This window comes from Siphateles boraxobius, unplaced genomic scaffold, assembly GCF_051911475.1.
Source record: "Siphateles boraxobius isolate OS27281-9 unplaced genomic scaffold, OSU_SipBor_1 3, whole genome shotgun sequence".
Classification (NCBI taxonomy): Eukaryota; Metazoa; Chordata; class Actinopteri; order Cypriniformes; family Leuciscidae; genus Siphateles; species Siphateles boraxobius.
Genome location: NW_027508919.1, coordinates 5,559,657 through 5,579,553, shown reverse-complemented (window position 1 = coordinate 5,579,553; position 19,897 = coordinate 5,559,657). Strand labels below are relative to the sequence as shown.

Below are 19,897 nucleotides of genomic sequence, written 5' to 3'. Positions count from 1 at the left end.
CAAACATTCAATTATCCTCATGATGAAGAAAAAAAAGTCAGAGAATCCCTACTACTTGGCAAAATATTGTCTTCCATATCATTCAGGGTATTTGTTTGGCCTCCGACTCAAATATTGTCATTATAATATTTCACTGTTAAATTTAGCAGTTAGTTTATAAGTTTCATTTTGAAGGAAAAAAAATGACACTTCAATATTTAGGATTTCCTTTTTATTTTAGAGGGGAGAAACAAATGAAATTAAACAAATGGCTCATGATGAATACAGTGATTAGTGAACACATGGCAGTTGTGATATATAAAACATTTCAATTTATTTTAAACTACAATTGTTAGTTGTTACTGTGGTATTGGCAGTGGTTAGGATTTAAGAGTTTGAAATACACGCAGCACTGATTTTTAAGAATGCAGTTCAAAAAGTGTATTTTTGTATCCTCAAATGAGCCCCAGTCATTGCTAAAGATCCGTTTAAGTACAACTCATCTGAATTTGTTACGCTTTTCTTTCTTTTTTTCATATCTGTGATAAAAACAATGGTCTTCCCATGACAAGGCCATTTTCCTGATGCATTATTTTCTAAAAAACAGGCAAACATTTGCTCTACAAATTAGGATATTCTATGTTGGTGAAAAGTTAATTTATTTGCCTTACAATTCAAAATACTATATTTTCAGAGATCTGCTTCATTAAGATATTTAAAGACACCTTGATGTGTGAGTGAATTATGGTTTGGAGGCACATCTTTGTCTCGTTTGGTGAATTATGTTTCAGTCATGATTATATATATGATTAAAGGCAGTGAGGTCAGGAAGATAAGGTTTTGTATACGTTGAGCACATGTAATGTTAGCTTCAGGTCACTGAGTTTTGTGGTGTACCACACAGAGTAACACAGTTCTGTCACTACAACTTCTGCACACTGCCTCCCTTTGGTTACATTTACACAGTCTTCTATAAAAATCACACATCACATTCAGTGTTTTCCATCTCCGCATACTTTCAAAATTTTTGTCAGTGCTGAGTCCCAAAAAATCCAAGGCTATAAGCTGGTATACTTGTGAAGAAACCGATCGTAGGCATCGTAAATCGCTTGCCTGGAAGTCAACAATCAAGCATGAAATTCCAAAGTTAATGCAAGAATTTAAAATTATTGATTTGAACATAATGGTTAATTCACTTGATTATAAGATTATATGCTACAGTTTAACCACATAATTAACACTGATCACTATTAAAGGAATAATTCACTGAAAAAAATACACCACAGTATATACCCCAGTGTTCAAATGTTTGATGCTCACCATAGCTGCATTTATTACAACATTTGTTATTATAATCAAAGTTGAAAACAGTTGTGCCGCTTAATATTTTTGAGGAAACCATAATGAAAAAATTTTTCAGGATGAACAAGGACTGAAAAGAAAAAAACTTGATTTGAGTATATTCAAGTTTTCTGAAGTCATTGCTTGTGAGAAACCTGTTGTTATTCACTAATAATCTTGACTTCCACACTATCTACGTTCATAAGAGAAGCTAGGATTTGTGAATGAATCATTCCTTTGAATTGACCTTTTCAATGAATTGATGTAGTTTATAAAACCACTCTAAATGTTTCGTTCACTGACTAAATAATTCATGATTTTTTTAAGCTTGGACAATTTTGCTTCATTGTAACAGCATGGGGGAAAAAAATAAACAGAACATCTTCAAAAATGATCTCCTTATGTGTTCTGTAGAAGAAATAAATTGGTAACACTTTACAATAAGGTAATAATTAGTTAACATGAACTAAGAATGAACAATACTTCTTCAGCATTTATTAATCTGAGTTAATATTAACATTTTCTAATAAGGTTGTATTTGTAAATATTAGTTAATGCATTGTGAACTAACTTGACAATGAACAGATGTATTTTTTATTAACTAACATTAACAAAGATTATTAAATACTGTAACAAATGTATTGCTCATTGTTAGTTCATGTCAGTAAATACATTAATTAATGTTAACTAATGAACCTTATTGTAAAGTCGTACCAATTTTAGGCAAACTATCTATTTAAACTCCATGGATATTTCCCTTTTCTAAAATTTGACAGTGCTTACCGAAACAGTCTTTGTTTGAAAAGGTAGGCGCTGATGTGACCCCCATTGAGGTAGCGAACCTCACAGCCAGGCCAGATCTCCTGTAAGCTGCGTACTCCAGTGCGGGGAATATAAGCGTCTTCCTTTGCCTGGACTATAATGATCAGACTGGGATCCACAGGCACTGGAGACAAAGTATGCAAAAAAGAAAGAGGATTAAACCCAGGAACACAAGCCAAGCCATGTCCAAAACAAAAACCGACGTAGTACCTGAAAAATTGGCGATGTGTGTGCATTCGTCCATCACTCCCTTCATGAAGCAGAAAGACTCCCGCTGCAGCGACTGCCGCTTGCCGGTCCCGTAGGTGATGTTCTTAGCATGTAGCATGTCCAAATGAGGCCCGCTGCTGCTCACAGCGGATAGCATCTGATCTAGTCCATCTCTCTCTCTTCGCCCCATCAGCAGGGCTGAGTCTGACGCGTGACCTCCAGTCCCGGGCTGAGAACACGAGGAGCGTAGCCCCATCTGCTGGTCCTTCTCTGGCGAGTGTAGGTCAAGAAGGTCATGGCCAAGATCCAGCTCAGAGAGACTGTCAAAGCTGCCTGGGGCATTTTTTACGAATTCCTGGCCCATACGGAAAGAGTCTGTCTGAAAATCAGGGGTGTGTCAGTGAGTGATTAGTCAAAAATGTTGCACATTCAACATTAGTCATGTGATGCAGAATGCAAGGAACAAATCATATCTTCCTCTGTGATCTTTTGTGGTGTCCACAAGCTAAATCACAGCAAAACTCAGCCACAGAATAACATCCTTACCCCACAATACTCCAGCATACTGATGATTTCTTCCTCATAGACTGTGTGAGCTGCATACTGCTTTTCAAGTTCTCTCCAGTTCACGGCTCGACTTAAAACACCCTGCAGAAGATCAAATTAATAAATCAGATATTAAGAAAGACACCTAACTGAGTTATTCATGAATGAATAATTGTAAATGGGAATGAGTTACACATGGTGACATCTATATAACCATGTCCTGATGCCATCAATTCACTGACACAGGAATGTAGACGTAAAGTTATTCATAGCTACAAAGTTCAATAAATACTGTCTTTATGGCCAGGGAAGTCCCTACATACCAGGGTTATTATAGTTAAACTAAAACCATTAAAAAAAATAAACATTTTCGTTACATGCTAAATAAACCCTAATTGAGATAAAATAATACTTAATTCAGATAATTGCAAAGGCAACATCACTCTTTTTTATATTTAGTTTAATTTGATGTACTTAAATAACGTAAAGGAATAATTCACGCAAAAATGAAAATTCAAGTTGTTCCAAACCTGTATGAGTTTCTTTCTTTTGCTGAACACAAAAGAAGATAATTTGAAGTATGTTGGTAACCAGACTGTTGACGGTAGCTGTTGACTTCCATAAGTCAATGGTTATCATCAATTGTCTGGTTACCAACATTCTTTAAATTATCTTATTTTTGTGTTCAACAGAAGAAAGGATTGAACTATCCCTTTAGTGAATAAAATCAATATAGACATAAAAAAAACTAATAAAAAACAATTACAAAAACTTTCAAATTAAAAAGGATATATAAAAATAAAAACTAATTTAAAATATGCGTGAAACTTGAATCTTAGGGTACATTTACATGACAATGATGTACTCAGAACGGAAAAGTTATTCCTTTACGTTTTTTTGCGTACAGACGACAACGTTGTCAAAATGATCCCTGGATCGGATCGGCGGAAAAAAACGATTAAAAGCTGTATTAAGCTGCCAGGCCAGTAGTTGGCGATGTCAATTTGTAAAAGAAACACTACACGCCTATAGACTGAACACATAATACGCATGCACAATGCCACTTTTACGGCCAAAATGCATAAAAAGTTGAGAAAATGGCCCCTTATATTAAAAAATAATAGTATTTTTTAAAAACTAATAACAGTTTCCACAGTGTTACTAAAATAACACTGCTGCATACTTTCTTTCATTTTCTTTTTTCATTTTCTGACAAATATAAGCTAAAATGCAGGAGCTTTTCAGAACTAATGCCATTGATGCTTTATCTATCACTTACATTCTTGTGCTGCCACAGAGCCTTACATTTCATAAACCTGCTTAATAAGCAGTATATTCTGGGAGGATTTATAGTTATTGAACATTAAAAGATCACAAATTGCATTTAAACTAAAAGTAGACAACTGACTTGATAAATCCAAATTAAATCAAGTTTCTCACTGGAAATTATGATTTTGTGGCACTTAGAAATGCAACCAATCCAAAATGACTTGTAGGCAACATTAATACACCACAATATGATGCTAAAACATAGTTGTTTAAATCTTACTGTGGTAAACACATTTGAAGCAGTCGTCCAGGATAAACAAGGTATCAGTGGAATTGGTTTGGGCCAGTTTGTTACAGCTAATGATGCCATCTAGGAAGAAAATGAGTCAACAAACCAACAATAGATTTTTGATATGTTATATAGGATGTGGAACAGGTTCTTCTGAACACAGTTGATTGAAAACAACACGAAGTAATAAAGTCAGATAATGTAAATGAGGAATGCAGAACCTACATGTCCACCCATAGAAATGCCAGTCATGCCCAGAGGCCAGAAACCCTCTCGCTCCAGCCAGTGTAACAGCACAGCAGACTCCAGGATCAGTGCTCCACCCATCACAAACAGGTCTGATACGTTCTTCAGACTGGAGCGACTGCAATAAACGCAAATCATATACATTGTAATAGTAAACATGCATTGTTCATACTAACGCTCCATATAACAAAGACATGGACAACAATAGCTTCCACTACAGCTGCTGCCAGTAATCAAACACTCACAGTTGGTCTTTAGGTTTCCTGTATCCATGTACAGCTCAGAGTCAAGGAGGTGTCAGATGAGATAAAGTCATTTTTGATACTAGGAGTCTACATGGCAAACTAATATGTCAATAGTTTAGCATTTTTAAGGATATAATAAGGATTCTCCAAAAGTAGAGATGCCATCCCTGATTCTTTAACCATCGGCCTGGCCATTAATGTTCGCCTTCTCCAGAAAAACTGAAGAAAAACAAAGATGCATCAAATTCAAATAAAGCTGTAACTGATCAAGATATGTTTTAACTGATAATTGATATTAATATTAAATACTTTTACAATTTTTTAAATAAACATAAAATAAAAAAAGATGCAAACCCCTAACTTTTGAAGTTGAGTGTATGTTGTTTATCCCAAATAAAAACTTCATAAATGATGCTGAGATTGAATAGAAGCACAGCCAAACAATTGGAGTTTTTGCACACTCACATGGTCTCCTGTTCCAGCCAGGTGAATACACACTGGTCTGTGCCTCTTCCATTTCTTAGGTACAATGAACTGGAATCTGGTGGTAAAGTTGAAACAAAATGTCTTCATTTGAAAGAACTTTGAATACAAGACACACAATAAGTCACATTAATCCTTCACATTTGCATTCAATGTTTGTGGGTGATTTGTTTTGGCTACCGGGCTTTGACGGACTCGGCTGGCAAGATGCCCGGGACAAAGTGCTCCAGTGGAGATATGAAATGACCGTTGTGAATTTTGCAATCAGTTTGATCTTCTACCTTTGGGCACAGCAGTAACAAATAGTTAATGGGTCATTATACAATTTTCAATTGTGCTGAATAATATACAGTATATGCATATACTATAGTTACTTTTACTAACAATAATGTCTCTTACATTGTCAATAAATATTGGGTAGTCCCTCTGTACCAGATCTTTACACTTTTCTCTGTTGCCAATAATCTTCCGGAACTCAAATATTCTGTAATATCCATAAAGCAATTTAAATTAAACAAGTTAATATCATTAAAGGTGCACTCAGTGTTTTTTGTTCATTGTCAAACTGGTTGTCAATGTGGATGCAGCATCATCCGAATGATAAACTATTACTTTTTGTGGCAATCCTAAATAAGCCATGATTAATAATTTCCACTATTGAAAGCTTTCAATAGTAGGAAGGTTACAGAGAAAATGTTCTTAATACAAAATACAATTAATATTTCTTCATTAAATAATGTTTTTTTACATACACAATTTAGTGTTTTATTCACCACGATTCATTACCGTGAAGTGACTGATCATGTAATATTTCACTGCCTGTACGCAATACTACATGCTCAAAATGTTATTCAAACAAAATAATTTTTAAGTGTGCATTTTTGGTCCTACACACATATCCATCTGTTATGAATGTTTATTTTTGTTACAACAAAAAATAACTGAGTGCATCTATGCACATTCTATAAGCCATACATCAACAAATATAATGTGTATACCACTGCTAATTATTATTTTAGGGTCAATATTTTACGAATAATATCAAAAAGTTTCTGTAAAAGTTTCACCCCACTATCAAGTGAAGTCATATGATGCAATTTGTTTTTATTGTGTCTAGTCTACCTTTTCAGGTCCTCTGGCTTCCCCCATCCTTGGATGAAGAGTTTGGTGAGGAGAAGCCTTCTGTACAGAACATCAAGCCGACTCACACCCATTGACAAAAAAACATTCTTCTGCAGAGAACAAAATACACTTTATCAACATAATCCGCCAGTCAGCTTCAGGCTTTACACATTCCAATATATAAGAACTGAGCAGCACAACACACACTTAACAGAACACCGGCTAGACCAGGGCTTTTCAATCATTTAGATGCCACAGACCCCCAAATTTGATCAACTTCGTGTCAGGGACCCCATCCTAAAATTTAAAAGGCATCTATCTTTTATAAACAGCCAATTTATACACTGAAAATTCTATATTATAAGTGTAGTATTAGTTTTTATTAAGTTACATTATTATATATGTTTCTACTCACTATAGTAATGTACTGTTTAATGTATTATTTATTTATTTACATGAATCAAAATGTTTGTTTAGTTTAATCTAGTTTAATATAATCTATTTCAAAGATGAATAACATTTTGTATTTTAATCACATTTTTATTGATTTGTTTTAATCTAATCTATTAATTTACTTATTTTAATCCCCACCCCACCGACCCGTCACATTTATGGAGCCCCGACCCCAGTTTAAAAACCCATATACAATACAAATGATCTATTTCTGGTTATTAAACTTTAGAGGGTGTTTTTGACTATTAGAAAAGGATTTTACTTTAGTTTCTGAAAGAGGACACTGGACGTGTCATAACTCTCATTCATAATAAATGACTAAAGAGTAACCACTGATAACTGGACAGTGACTCTTCAATAGGTTTGTGTGAAATCTAGAACATTAAAATGATTTTCGGGTTTCTCACATTGCCCCTAAAAGATGACCAGTGTTTGAACATCCCACACTGACAGTCTGTTGTAAATCTAATCAGCTGTCAGTGATGAAGCTGCAGTAGAGTAAGTTAAGTTATACAAAGTTACTAAGTGCGTGTCTCTTCAAGCCCACAAATACTTTAAACCAAAGTGCTGATCAATGGAAGTACATAAATAAGTATATACCTCGTGCTAAAAGGACGGAGATGTGTGTTTCTCTGAAGAAGCTGGATCAGTGCACATGACAGAGGACGAATTCCATTTGATGGTGCAGCGCCATCCCAGCGTTCAACTCACTGCCGGAAGTAGTCACTCTTCTTCTACGCTCATGATCGGCAGTGATGTACTCAGGAGCACCGTTAGATGGCAGTGTGGTACAGGTACATTTTACCATTACAGTCGAGCTCTACAAGCAACACCATTGACATAATACATTTATGTATTTATTATGTCTATGAGCAACACTAACAGCTACTCAAAACTAGACAGGATTCCTTTCAGAATATCTAGTGTAATTTAAATATAATTTTACTATACTAAAATTATATACTAACTCTATATCATATTCGTATAGGATTCCGACATAAACTAAATGTTCACAAATTCCAGTAGCATTATTATGATTTCTTACATATGTTGGACATCCAAAGGAATTTTTTTCTTTACTATTCTAAAACGCCTATTGTTCCAGATGCTGTTTCCTGCCCCATCACATATAAGCTTAAAAAACTTAGATATTTACAATATAAAGCCATTTTTTTAGGAATAGTACATTTACTTCACCGTTTTGTAGGCATACAATTTGGAACTGATCATTTGATCCTGAGAATTCTGTAATAATAAGCACAGTTTGTCACTTCCATTTTTCCCAAGATTACCACTATCGGGTAATTAATAATGTAAATATATTTGCACTGACTGTCTGTTCCATGTGGATCTAACTATTTTAAAATGTCCGATTATTGTCATTGAAATTGAATTAAATAAATGCGCATCGAGGCTCCGCCCATAAACAATAAATTATGCAAAATGTTTGTCAGTGATGAATTTCGCACGACGTCTCCTTTCGCATGTTGTATTAACTTGATTTTGTAATCTACCTTGCAAAAGTGAATTAGACTAATTGTAGGACTCACATGGTTGTTTTGATAGAGCCACTTCTGCTAGAATAACATTCAAGATGTTTCGACTAGTTTTGGAAGTTGGAAATTTATTTGTGGGTGAAACAAGCGGAATTTATCATGGTGGGCTGAGTGCCAAATGGAGGCGCGACATATTGGTCAGGTCACCGAGGATATTGGGGAAGAAATAATTAACTATTTTAATAGTTCGTATCTTTATTCTTAAGATGCAACTTTCTTCGTTTACGATAGATTTAGTCCACTGGAGTCGCTCGCCGCTCCCGGGATAATCTCCAGACGCGACATCTAAAACTCTCGCTGCTTTTGCTTCATTCGGGTCGCTTCAGACTGAAACGTCTGGTCTGTAAGCATGGCAGGCATTCTCAAAGCTTTTCCTTATGTGTTCATAGGCTTTCTAATAACTATAATCTCAGGATTAAGAGCCAACTCTCTGCAGCAGGTTTTCATGAAGGATATTGTAGCTGTTTACGGGAAAAACGGTTCACTGGATCTCAATGGCATTAACAGTTTATTGAAGACAATTGCGCAAGACAAGCCCTTGGATCCGAACATTCCTCCGCATGCTCAGGTATGGTTACTTTAACTTAAGTTAGGCCTACCAAACATTATTTACTAAACTTGTAAAGAACATTTGACATTTTATTTTCTGCCATTTGATTATGTGTCATACATTTTGAGAGCAGTAATACAGAAAAACAAGTGAAACACTGATATTCATTAGTCTCGTCATTCTTATGGCCTTATTTCTTTGACTTGTGACCCTGTTTATCAGTGTGTGTCGGGGGAAGATATTCTGGTGCATTATGGGCTTCAGAACCTCTCTCATCTAACAGAGGAGCATCTGGTCACTGTCTGCCCGGCTCTGCTCAACCAAGCAGTGCTTTCACCCTGTTCAACAGAGCCTCCCGTCCTCACTGATCCCACAGAACTGCATGGTGAGTCTTCTTACTGAAGAACATGGATCAGTACACATGACAGAGAGTGAATTCCATATGATGGTGCAGTGCCATCAAAGACCTACATATGCTGTCAAAACCTTTCTCCTGATGTCAAGCAGCTTATTGTAGATTTTGAATCCTAAAAGCAGAGAATGATGGGATGGATGTGCCACATGAAACACATTTTAGCCCTATACACTTTATCTTAAATTATAATCATGTCAATTAAAGTAGTTTTCCCCTCTCCATTCTCATTACATAAATGCAAAACAATCTTGAGGAAAAAGTATATCATTTAAAATAGTATTTTATTTGTATTAGTACTTTTTTTATCATGCTATTTGAATAAACACTGCATAGGTTTTACTATAAAACATAAAACATGTTCTGTATGGATATCAGAGTTGAGAATAATGGCAATTTGTCACAAAGCAAAAATCTTTCCTTATGCAAAACACAACTTCTAATTAACTTAGACATAAAAATAATGATATATTATTTAAACTAGTATCTTTAAAAGTACTATTTTTGTACTGCCTTTAAAAGTAAGATGGATAACAATAGTTTGTACAATAATAGATTAAAAGTACTGTATTACAGTCAATAAAATCACCATTGAGAACAATGGCAATTTCAGACAATTGTGTTTAATGGTTTACATATAATGTTACAAATCTTTCTTTATGAAAAACACAAATTCTCACAGACATAAAAAACACAGTAATTTTTACTGTAAAATAAAAAATGCACTGTATTACAATAATGAAAATCCAATGTTAATTACATACAACTGTGTTTAATTGTCTTAAAAATGAAAGAATTTTTTTTCTTTATGTAATCTCAAAAGATAAAAAGAATGGCTAACACTTTACAATAAGATTCCATTTTATGCATTAACTAACAATCTGTCTATAATAGACAGAGGCAATACTCATTGAGAAATATACTGTATTTGTGAGTAAATACTAATCTCATCATTTTATTGGAGCCTTACACATTTATACTGTAATTCACTAAAAATGCACTGTATTACAGTAATGAAAATCACCATTGAGAATAATGGCAATTACAGAAAATTAATGTCACAATGCAAGAATTCTTTCTTTACACAAAGCATTCCTTTCTCTTTTTTTAGATACTAGAATGAAAAATAATTTGGCTTTCTGATAACTTTAACTGTCTTTCCTTGTGCATATAGTATGGGGATACGGCTTCTTGGCTGTTACCATCATTAATCTGGCCTCACTGCTGGGTCTGGCTCTTGTTCCTGTCACTAAAAAGCCCTACTTCCCCAAAGTGCTCACCTACTTCATTGGTCTGGCTGTTGGCACACTCTTCTCCAATGCTGCTCTCCAACTTATACCCGAGGTGAAATGCTTTTCTCATTTCATTTACATCAGAAGCTTTCTTCATGTCATTTAGGTCAGTTTAGGACAGTCCTCTAGGAGGTTGTTGAAGGTCAAATTGGTGGTATTGCATAATTGTGAACCCAATAACCAACACTAGTTCGCATCTTTAATTGCTCCCTTATGAGCACAATGATGCTGATGCAGATTATTTATGCTCAGCCTATAGTGATTTCATAATAATAAAAAGCAAAATGCTCTTTGAACTTTTGAACTCATTCATTCCAGACATTTTTATTTTTCTGTGCAGAGTGCAGATGTCTCTTGATATGTAATGGCATGATCGTTGCATGACGTGATATTTGTTTTGCACTGATTACATGTTGTAATATTTATTTTGGGTTTGCATTTTAACTTTAAACTAATAGCATGCATGTTTACATGGGGAAACCTGGATATCTGGCTTAACTTGTTCAAAGACTCATGATTACATGATTGATTCCTCTGATTAAACAGGCCTTTGGGTTTGACCCAAAAGCTGACGGTTACGTCCTCCAAGCTGTTGGGATCTTTGGTGGATTCTATGTGCTGTACTTCACTGAAAAAATCCTGAGGATGCTCCTCAAACCAGGACATGAGGTAGGTAGGTTCATCTCAGTATAATGAGGACTCAACAGAACCCAATTGGTTATTTTCATTCATTTTGTATTCCTTGTATAATTCAAACTAATAAATAAAAGCAGTGAAACATTATTACAAGTCTCTCTGGAATACTTGGTTCTGATTAGTCAGTCACAAACCCACAGCATTCTCTTGTCAAAATGTTTCTTTTGTAATAAAATAAACTCAAATCATTATATCATATTCTTTTACAAATACAGTAGTTGCATGGTGAGCAGGACAAGGTACAGTCAGCTGATCATTATCGCTGAATCAACTTCAGGGTGATATAAAGTTTATTTTGTCATTATGACCTGTTGATTATGTTATCTCGTTAATATGCATGTAATCTGAAAGAAAATGGAGGAGTGGCAGAGGTTTATTGATGGTCAATGTTGTGTATAAGCATGTATGTTCTTTAACATCGTATACGGTAATCATACGATTTATTTCATCCTATCTGCTTCGGTACCTCAGCATGGACACGGACACAGTCACTTCCTCCCCTCAGAGAGTGTGCAACAGAACGGCGTCATCATTCCGGCTGACTCTGACTTCAGCTTTGCCAGCGGCGACAAAACCAGCATAACCATTGACCCCCCAGTGGAACAGGTGCAACTGGTCACATCTCAGTAAAAACACAAATAGTTCCAAGAGATATGCGATTGACCTAAATATAGCTGCAAGTTACATAAACGTTTTAAAATAGCTAATGGTTTGGAGAGAGAAAAAAAACTATTCTGATTCAGTCCCACATGAATTGATGTAAATGTACTATAGTAATACTACATTTTTATATTTTCCAAGTGGCGCTTGTACTGTACATGTAAAACACGCTAATAGGATGTCAGGACGTTGCTTTGTGGTTACTAGGCCGTTCTGGATGGTTGCTTACTGAGTCAACTAAATAATAGGTATAAAATAAAAAGGATATAATATGTACACTACCATTCAAAAGTTTGGGGTCAGTAAATTTTTTTTGGTTACACTTTATTTTGATGCTCCCCTTAAGACATTCTGTTTAGCATTAGTACCTACATGTCAACTCTATTGGTATTAGTTAAGTATTAATAGACTGTTAGGGGTAGGATTATGGTTGGCATGTAGGTGCAACATAAATTATTGTCAACAGAATGTCTGTAGGGGACCATCAAAATAAATGTACCTTTTTTATTTTGAAAGAAAAATAATACTTTTGTTCAGTGAGAATGCATTAAATTGATTAAAAGTGACTGTAAAGACAGTTATAATGTTACAAATGATTTATATTTCAAATAAATGCTGTTCTTTGAACTTTTTTTATTCATCAAAGAATTCGAAATGAAATGGCTTGAAAAAATGTTATCAAATGTAACCGTTTCAATAGCTTCGAAATCAGCATAATATATTGATTTTTGAAGGATCATGTGAAAATGAAGACTGGAGTAATGATGCTGAAAATTCAGCTTTGCAATCGCAGAAATTAATATTTTTTAAAAAATGTATAAAGATTGAAACCTGTTCTTTGAAATTGTAGTACTATTTCACAATATTAGTGTTTTTTATGTATTTTAGATCAAATAAATGCAGCCATGGAGAGCATAAGAGGCTTCTTTAAAAAACAATTTAAAAAATCGTACCAACACCAAGGTTTTGAATGGTAGTGTATGACAAAAAAATAAAATATAATAAATATGATATAAATAGGCCAGCCATTCCCATGTGAAAGGAAACTAAACTAGTACATTTTCTGTGATGCTTGTTCATGCAAAAACAGAATGCCAATGTGAATCTTTGCAGTTGCTAAGGTGTTCAGAGTAGTTGCTATGCGTTGCATACTCTTACAGAGCCCACCTACTGTATAAACTGCTCAGCAACCTGCTTCAGTGTAAATCTGTAGGATTTTGTGCCCACTTTTGTGCAACAGTCTCCTCAACAAGCCGTATGATTTGAGGTAGCATTCATGTCTGCAGCACAAACGGTGCAGGACAAGTTATGCACCAAAGTTGAATACTGATTGGCTTAGCTAACAAACACCTCTAATTACTGTACCGTACATTTCATCTACAAAAAAGACTGTTTGATTATCGCAGCGGTAACCAATTTGTCATTACATGAAGGTGTCTGCAATTATTAAATAAAGATAAATGCTAATTATTTGTCATAACAACGAGGCTATTACATTATTAAAGGGATAGGCTAGTTCACCCAAAAATGAAAATTAGCCCACGATTTACTCACCCTCAAGTCATCCTAGGTGTATAGGACAATTTCTTTCAGACGAATGCAATCGGAGTTATATTAAAAAATGTCCTGGCTTTTCCAAGCTTTATAATGGCAGTGGATGGCTGTTTCTGTTTTGAAGTCCATGAAAGTGCATCCATCCAAGTGATGCGTTTGTGTAAGAAAAATATTAATATTTAGCATGTTGCAAAGTAAAATTCTAGCTTCCGTCGCATTGCTCGCATAAGTTACGTTTAGACTAGTCACTAGTGGAATCCGTGAGTTTGTTTGGCCGGAAGCTATTTATTTTACTTTATACAGTTTTAAATATGGATATTTTTCTTACACAAACTCATCGCTTTGCTTCAGACGGCCTTTATTAACCCCCCCCCACCCCCCCCCCCAGAGCCATGTGGAGTTCTTTTATGATGGATGGATGCACTTTTATGGACTTTGAAAAAAGAAACAGCCATCATAAAGCTTGGAAGAGCCAGGATATTTTTGAATGTAACTCCGATTATATACGTCTGAAAGAAGAATGTCATAAACCTAGGATTTGAGGGTGAGTAAATCATGGGCTAATTTTCATATTTGGGTGAGCTATCCCTTTAAGTGTAACATCAGACTGTAGTCAATGGTTAAACTAGATTTCTGGGTCTTGTGATAACAGTTGTCCTTCAGCGGGATCCAGTACAGTTGTTTGAATGCCTTCAATCATGTATGTAACGTAAAACATTTTTTTTTTTTTAAACCCTGCGAGGGTTTTGAGTTTTAAAAAACAGTTTTTGGGTACAAAATTAAGTAGTACATTGTGCACAGCTCAGTGCAACTTACAGTCCAGCCGTAGAGACACACACAGCTGTGTTTACTTTCATCTGTCACAGCTGCCAGCAGAAACAAGATTGTCTTCTGACCTTTGACCCTAAATCACGAGCACCATGTAATTGGGATCGTCATCTCGACCCTGTAACAATATGAAAAAATAAAACCTTGGGGCTTAAAGTAAATAGTATTTGAAATATGAACCCAAGCTCAAGAGGGTACAGTAATGTTGTTAGAGAAGAGAATGAGGGTTTAATTTAGATGTGAATGTGTTTGCAGGGGTCTTGCAGATGGCTCAGAGGAAGACGGCTGTCTAGCGTGAAGACGGTGGCATGGATGATTTCCCTGAGCGATGCTCTACACAACTTCATTGACGGACTGGCCATCGGCGCCTCGTTCACTGTGTCTGTTCTCAATGGCTTTAGCACCTCTATCGCCATCGTCTGTGAGGAATTCCCTCACGAGCTGGGTAAGAGTAATACAGGGATTCAACAACAATTTTTCCACCTGGAAAAACTTTCAGTTGTCAGCTCTGACCTTTGACCCCTAAGCCACACCACCTCTATGACTACTGCCCTTTGAGCGTTGACCTTCACTAAAAGTTCATGGAAAAACACATTTACGCTCTGTCTCCCCCTGTAGGCGACTTCATTATCCTGCTGAACGCAGGGTTGAGCATTCCACAGGCCGTCTTCTTCAACCTACTGTCTGCGATGTCCTGCTACGTGGGCCTGGTCCTGGGCATCTTGTTGGGCAACGCTTTTGCCCCCAACATCATCTTTGCCTTCGCTGGTGGCATGTTCCTTTACATATCCTTGGCTGATATGGTAAGAGCAGTGTGGGTTAGTAAATACAGTACATAACATTTCACCACATTTTTGGATTGTCTTCTTGGCAGATTAAAAAACATACACTACTGTTCAAAAGTTTGGGGTCAGTAATTTATTTATTTTCCCTTTTAAGAAAATACTTTTTATTAAATCAAGTCACAGAAAAAACTAGTCTTGTTTTCTGGAGAGAAAAAAAAGAAAAATCAGAATGAAGAGTTTATGCTTGAAAAAAGGGTGGAAAAAATCTGCCATTGGGTTTAGAAAAATAAACTTAATTCAAAGGGAAAACTTTTTTTTTTACCTCATTGGCGGATAATATTTCTTGTTTTAAGCAAAACTCACTTAATTTTGGTCAGAAAACAAGACTTAATAGTAAAGTAAATGTATTTTGATTTAAGAATTTTTAGATATTTGTACTGAAAAACAAAACAAAAATACTAAGAATATATTTTTTTACAGTAAAACGTTAATTTTTTTTAACTTTAAACAAAAATACTAAGCAGCACAACTGTTTTCAACATTGATAATATGAAATGTTTCTTGTGCATCAAATCAGCATATTAGAATGATTTCTTAAGGATCATGTGACACTGAAGACTGGGGTAATGATGCTAAAAATTCAGTTAAGCCAATAATATTTTATAATCTTACCGTTTATACTGTAGTTCTGATGAAATAAGTGCAGCCTCGGAGAGCATAAGCGACTTCTTTAAAAAAAAAATTTTTTAGAAAAATCTTGCCGACCCTTAAACTTTTGAACAGTAGAGTATTTCAATGCTAACATTTTAACAAAGCAAATAGATTTTGCTGCATGTTTTGAGCTAAATAAGCAACAATATGTTACTATTTTTGTCAGAATCTAAACAAATCCTGACAAATCATTTTTGGACTTGTTTGGAACTGAGACCTAGAGGTGTGGAGGCAGCATAAAAAGTAGTTTTTGGTTACAGAAGCATAGGAGAAATGCACTGTTCATAGTCTGCACAGATAATACATTCAGTGACCGATAATAGTGGTGTTAACAAGATAAAAGTGTGACGTGTCAGATTGGCCATGTCTCCAAATTGGCCACCCCCATGATGTGATCCGCTCCATTTAAAATAAAACAGCTTTTATTAGGCTAGGCAAATGACTGGAGACTTCATCGTTTGTGAGCTTAGATGATTTTAAACCTAGAAGTATTCATTTATTTAGGGGTGAAATCTTTTTAAGGGAATAAAATGACTTTGGCTCCACTTCCAATCACTAAATGGAACATAAATCTGTTTTAGCGGCGCAAATACTGAATCCCCTTTCTCTCTCTCACCTAGCTGCCTGAAATGAACATGATTGCTGGTGAACAAGTGCGGAGCACGAAGGACGATATCATTTTTTTTGCAATCCAGAATGCTGGAATACTGACAGGATTTACCTTGATTCTTCTCATCACAATTTTTTGTGGGAATATTAGCCTGGGCTAATGTCCGTTTTATTCCGTGCCTTTTCTGTGCACTTCCCATTCCAGATGATGCTCTCATTTAAGCTATTTATTTGAGAAAACACTACTTTATACTATTTTTTTTAAATCATTTGTACTGAGGAAATCATTAGGTATAAAGTAATTTGATTTGTATAAGCTGATTATTCTCAAAATGTACAATTCTAGCCATTGTATACTGCTGTAAATAAACTGTACTGACCTGCTAATCATGTTTTGTTGAAAAGATTAATTTTTTTGGTCCATTTGGTGCTAACTGAATTAACAAGTTTGTCACTTTGTACAATAGGAACTTCTAATATCATGCAAAATAAAAACAGAACAGGACTGTATTAAAAAGTCCAAATTTATGTTTTTTTTTCTCATTGGACACGTCCATCTGTTATACAGCTGATTGATATATCTTTACATTTAGTTATTTAATATTCATTTAACACAATGTACACTTAAAAACATCTTTAAAACAGTACGATCAGTGCAATATCTTTACAGACCAAATTAAAAACATATTCTCTCCAAAAATATACATCTATATAGATCTCAGAACATTAATTCTAACCCACTTTACAAGTAAGAATAAAACCTAAAACCATTTCAAGGAGGTAAAATAACTTTAAACAGTTTTGAACAAAGTTATTGGGCAAATCTCACGAAACCTGTCAAGAACATGTCCGGGTCATATTTCATCCCAAAATCAAAATAAATGCTTAAAGATATTTTGATGTTATTTTCATCATACTGTCAAGCATTTTCACAGAATTGTAGTCATTGTTGTACTGCCTTTAACACAAATAAAAATTGCAAATTTAAGTTTTTAAAAATCATTTAAAAAAAACCAATAATGCACTGCACTATCTACACTAAGGATAATCTAACGACAATAATCAGTGGGAATTATGGGAATAACAAAAATATGTTGGTGCAAAAATTATAATAAGTGCTGTCATATTGATTAATCGCATCTAACATAAAAGTTTTTGATTACATAATGTATGTGTGTGTATATATATATATATATATATATATATATATATATATATATATGTCCTCTGTGTGTATATACTGTATAAACACACACATTTATACATATAAATATTTGTGTATATGTATATATACAGACACACACACACACACATTATATATATATATACATATAATACATATGTAAACAAAAACTTTTAATGTAAGATGCGATTAATCGATTTGACAGCACTGAATTTAATATATTTTTCTTTTCATTTTAGGTGTAAAATATGACTGATTTTCGTGAGATTTACCCTATTAAGAGGCACATCAGCTCTATAGGACCTAGAACAGCACGGTTCTACATTATAGTCAGTGAACCAGCAGAACAAACAGAATGGCATGGAGTTAAACACACACGTACGGCAATACTGCAGAAGTTCTCGAAGCACTTATATGAGGCACTATACGGGCCAAACCACATCACAGAACAGCACGTTAACCCGAGGGCTTGTCATGGCAAGAGGCACAACTAATGCAGAAATCACCACTGTACACACTGCTGGCAAATCAACGACATGAGAGAGGGCGAATCGGCGAGATAAGATTGCATCTTCTGAAAAATGTCAATGAGACCTAAATCATTGGTCATAGTGTATATATATATATATATATATAATAATCAAATGCGCTTGGGTCAGCTTTTCATATCTGTCATCATTCCAAATATTCCCAGACATGATCCATGAAGTGCAGGAAGAAAAGCAGGCGCAAGTCTTTGGAAGAACTTGGCTGAAACTTGATTCTCGGAGTGATGTGTGCCGGTGAGGTAGATGAGGTCAGACAATCGCCCCCCCGCAGGTGTCCGAGGCTTTAATGCATGCCTGATGGGAAGTGGAGCATCTAACTGATCATACATACAAAATCTAAGGCCAGCCTCATGAATCCATACAGCTGGAGCAGGGCTGACCAGTCACTGTACAGAAACAACATACACACGCCACTTACTAGCAAATATATATTACAGCACTGCGCTCGCCTCTAGCTTTACAACAGGATGAGTAGCTTTACACGACTGTTTACTCTGTCAGGTAACAGTAACATATTTATTTACTTCCAAATCAATGCTTTCACCAGAACATGATGAAGCTACGCTTGGCTTAAAGGTTCATATGACCAGTTAAACTATGAATACAGAACTTGCTACGTGATCTTGTGTGAATCGTTTTATCAAGTATTGTACAGCATTATATTACTATTAACACCAAAAGTGGTGCATATGTCCACAAACATTCATCCTTTGTAAAATCCACGACTCTTTAGTCACAGTATTTTTCGGTACCGCTCCAGTTCGAAAAGCTTTTCATGGATCTTTTACAAAACGGCTGTGATGACACCAGCTTGTTTACTCACGTTCTGCTGAGGCATGATTGTGCCTACAGTCTCACAGCTAATGTAGGGGATCTACAAATTGTGATTGTGAAGACTTTTATTTTGATTTTTGACATGGGCGTCGCCATTTTGGGAGTATGACGAGTTGCACGAGGAGAGAAGAGAGAGCAGCGGTGAACTGACAGTGAATGTTAAACTCGGGTGTTTAATCTCGTTAAAAAGTTACGTCGAGATCCGAAATATACATCAGAGCTGCGTGACGTTGTCCACAAGTCTTCGTGGAGGTGAATAAGTTTGTGTAACGAGTGAAAAACGAGCTGTTGCCGTGTTTGTGTCAAGCGGGGCCTGTTAGTTTCCTAAAGTTTCAGCCGCGAAGGAGTTGAACACTCTCGCGTTTTCTTTGTTTAGACAGTTTTTTTTGTTTTTTTTCATTTTGCTCAAACGAACGTGAAACTGTGAAAACTGTCACTGATCGAGTGAAGAAGATTTGCTGTGTCGTCGGATAGAGTTAGGTATTGTTAGTCTTCTCATTGCGCCCCATCAGCTGAGATTGCGGCCTCGTCGAGTTAAGCGGCTGTCACCAGGATCGCGAGGACAATCGCAGAGGGTTTAGTGAGTGAAGAGACATTACCCTGCCTTCCGTAGGACATCATTCAGCATCTAATCCCCGAGTTGAAAGTGGTGAAGTACACTATGTTTCCTTTTC

General features: G+C 35.5%; 2 protein-coding genes across 4 annotated transcripts; one reads left to right on the top strand and one right to left on the bottom strand.

The window, feature by feature from the left end:
- Window positions 1–196: 196 nt before the first annotated feature.
- Window positions 197–7,720, bottom strand: abhd18 (abhydrolase domain containing 18). Of its 2 annotated transcripts, XM_077247555.1 has the most exons (13): window positions 7,606–7,720; window positions 6,553–6,662; window positions 5,830–5,914; window positions 5,611–5,711; window positions 5,413–5,488; window positions 5,082–5,166; window positions 4,948–4,975; window positions 4,682–4,820; window positions 4,448–4,537; window positions 2,899–3,000; window positions 2,353–2,731; window positions 2,104–2,266; window positions 197–1,092 (listed from the first exon to the last, which is right to left on the bottom strand). In XM_077247555.1, exons 2-13 carry the CDS (start codon window positions 6,642–6,644, stop codon window positions 1,038–1,040), a joined length of 1,395 nt encoding a protein of 464 aa, XP_077103670.1. In that variant the 5' UTR covers window positions 6,645–6,662; window positions 7,606–7,720; the 3' UTR covers window positions 197–1,037. The 2 variants fall into 2 exon arrangements, with proteins under 2 accessions (XP_077103670.1, XP_077103671.1); XM_077247556.1 differs by lacking the exons at window positions 5,611–5,711; window positions 5,830–5,914 and having other exon boundaries at window positions 7,606–7,713.
- A 737-nt stretch (window positions 7,721–8,457) lies between these two features.
- LOC143756816 (metal cation symporter ZIP8) lies at window positions 8,458–17,042 on the top strand. Of its 2 annotated transcripts, XM_077247554.1 has the most exons (9): window positions 8,806–8,904; window positions 8,998–9,129; window positions 9,334–9,496; window positions 10,698–10,867; window positions 11,362–11,484; window positions 11,983–12,117; window positions 14,809–14,998; window positions 15,172–15,356; window positions 16,670–17,042. In XM_077247554.1, exons 2-9 carry the CDS (start codon window positions 9,007–9,009, stop codon window positions 16,817–16,819), a joined length of 1,239 nt encoding a protein of 412 aa, XP_077103669.1. In that variant the 5' UTR covers window positions 8,806–8,904; window positions 8,998–9,006; the 3' UTR covers window positions 16,820–17,042. The 2 variants fall into 2 exon arrangements, with proteins under 2 accessions (XP_077103668.1, XP_077103669.1); XM_077247553.1 differs by having other exon boundaries at window positions 8,458–9,129.
- Window positions 17,043–19,897: the final 2,855 nt, after the last annotated feature.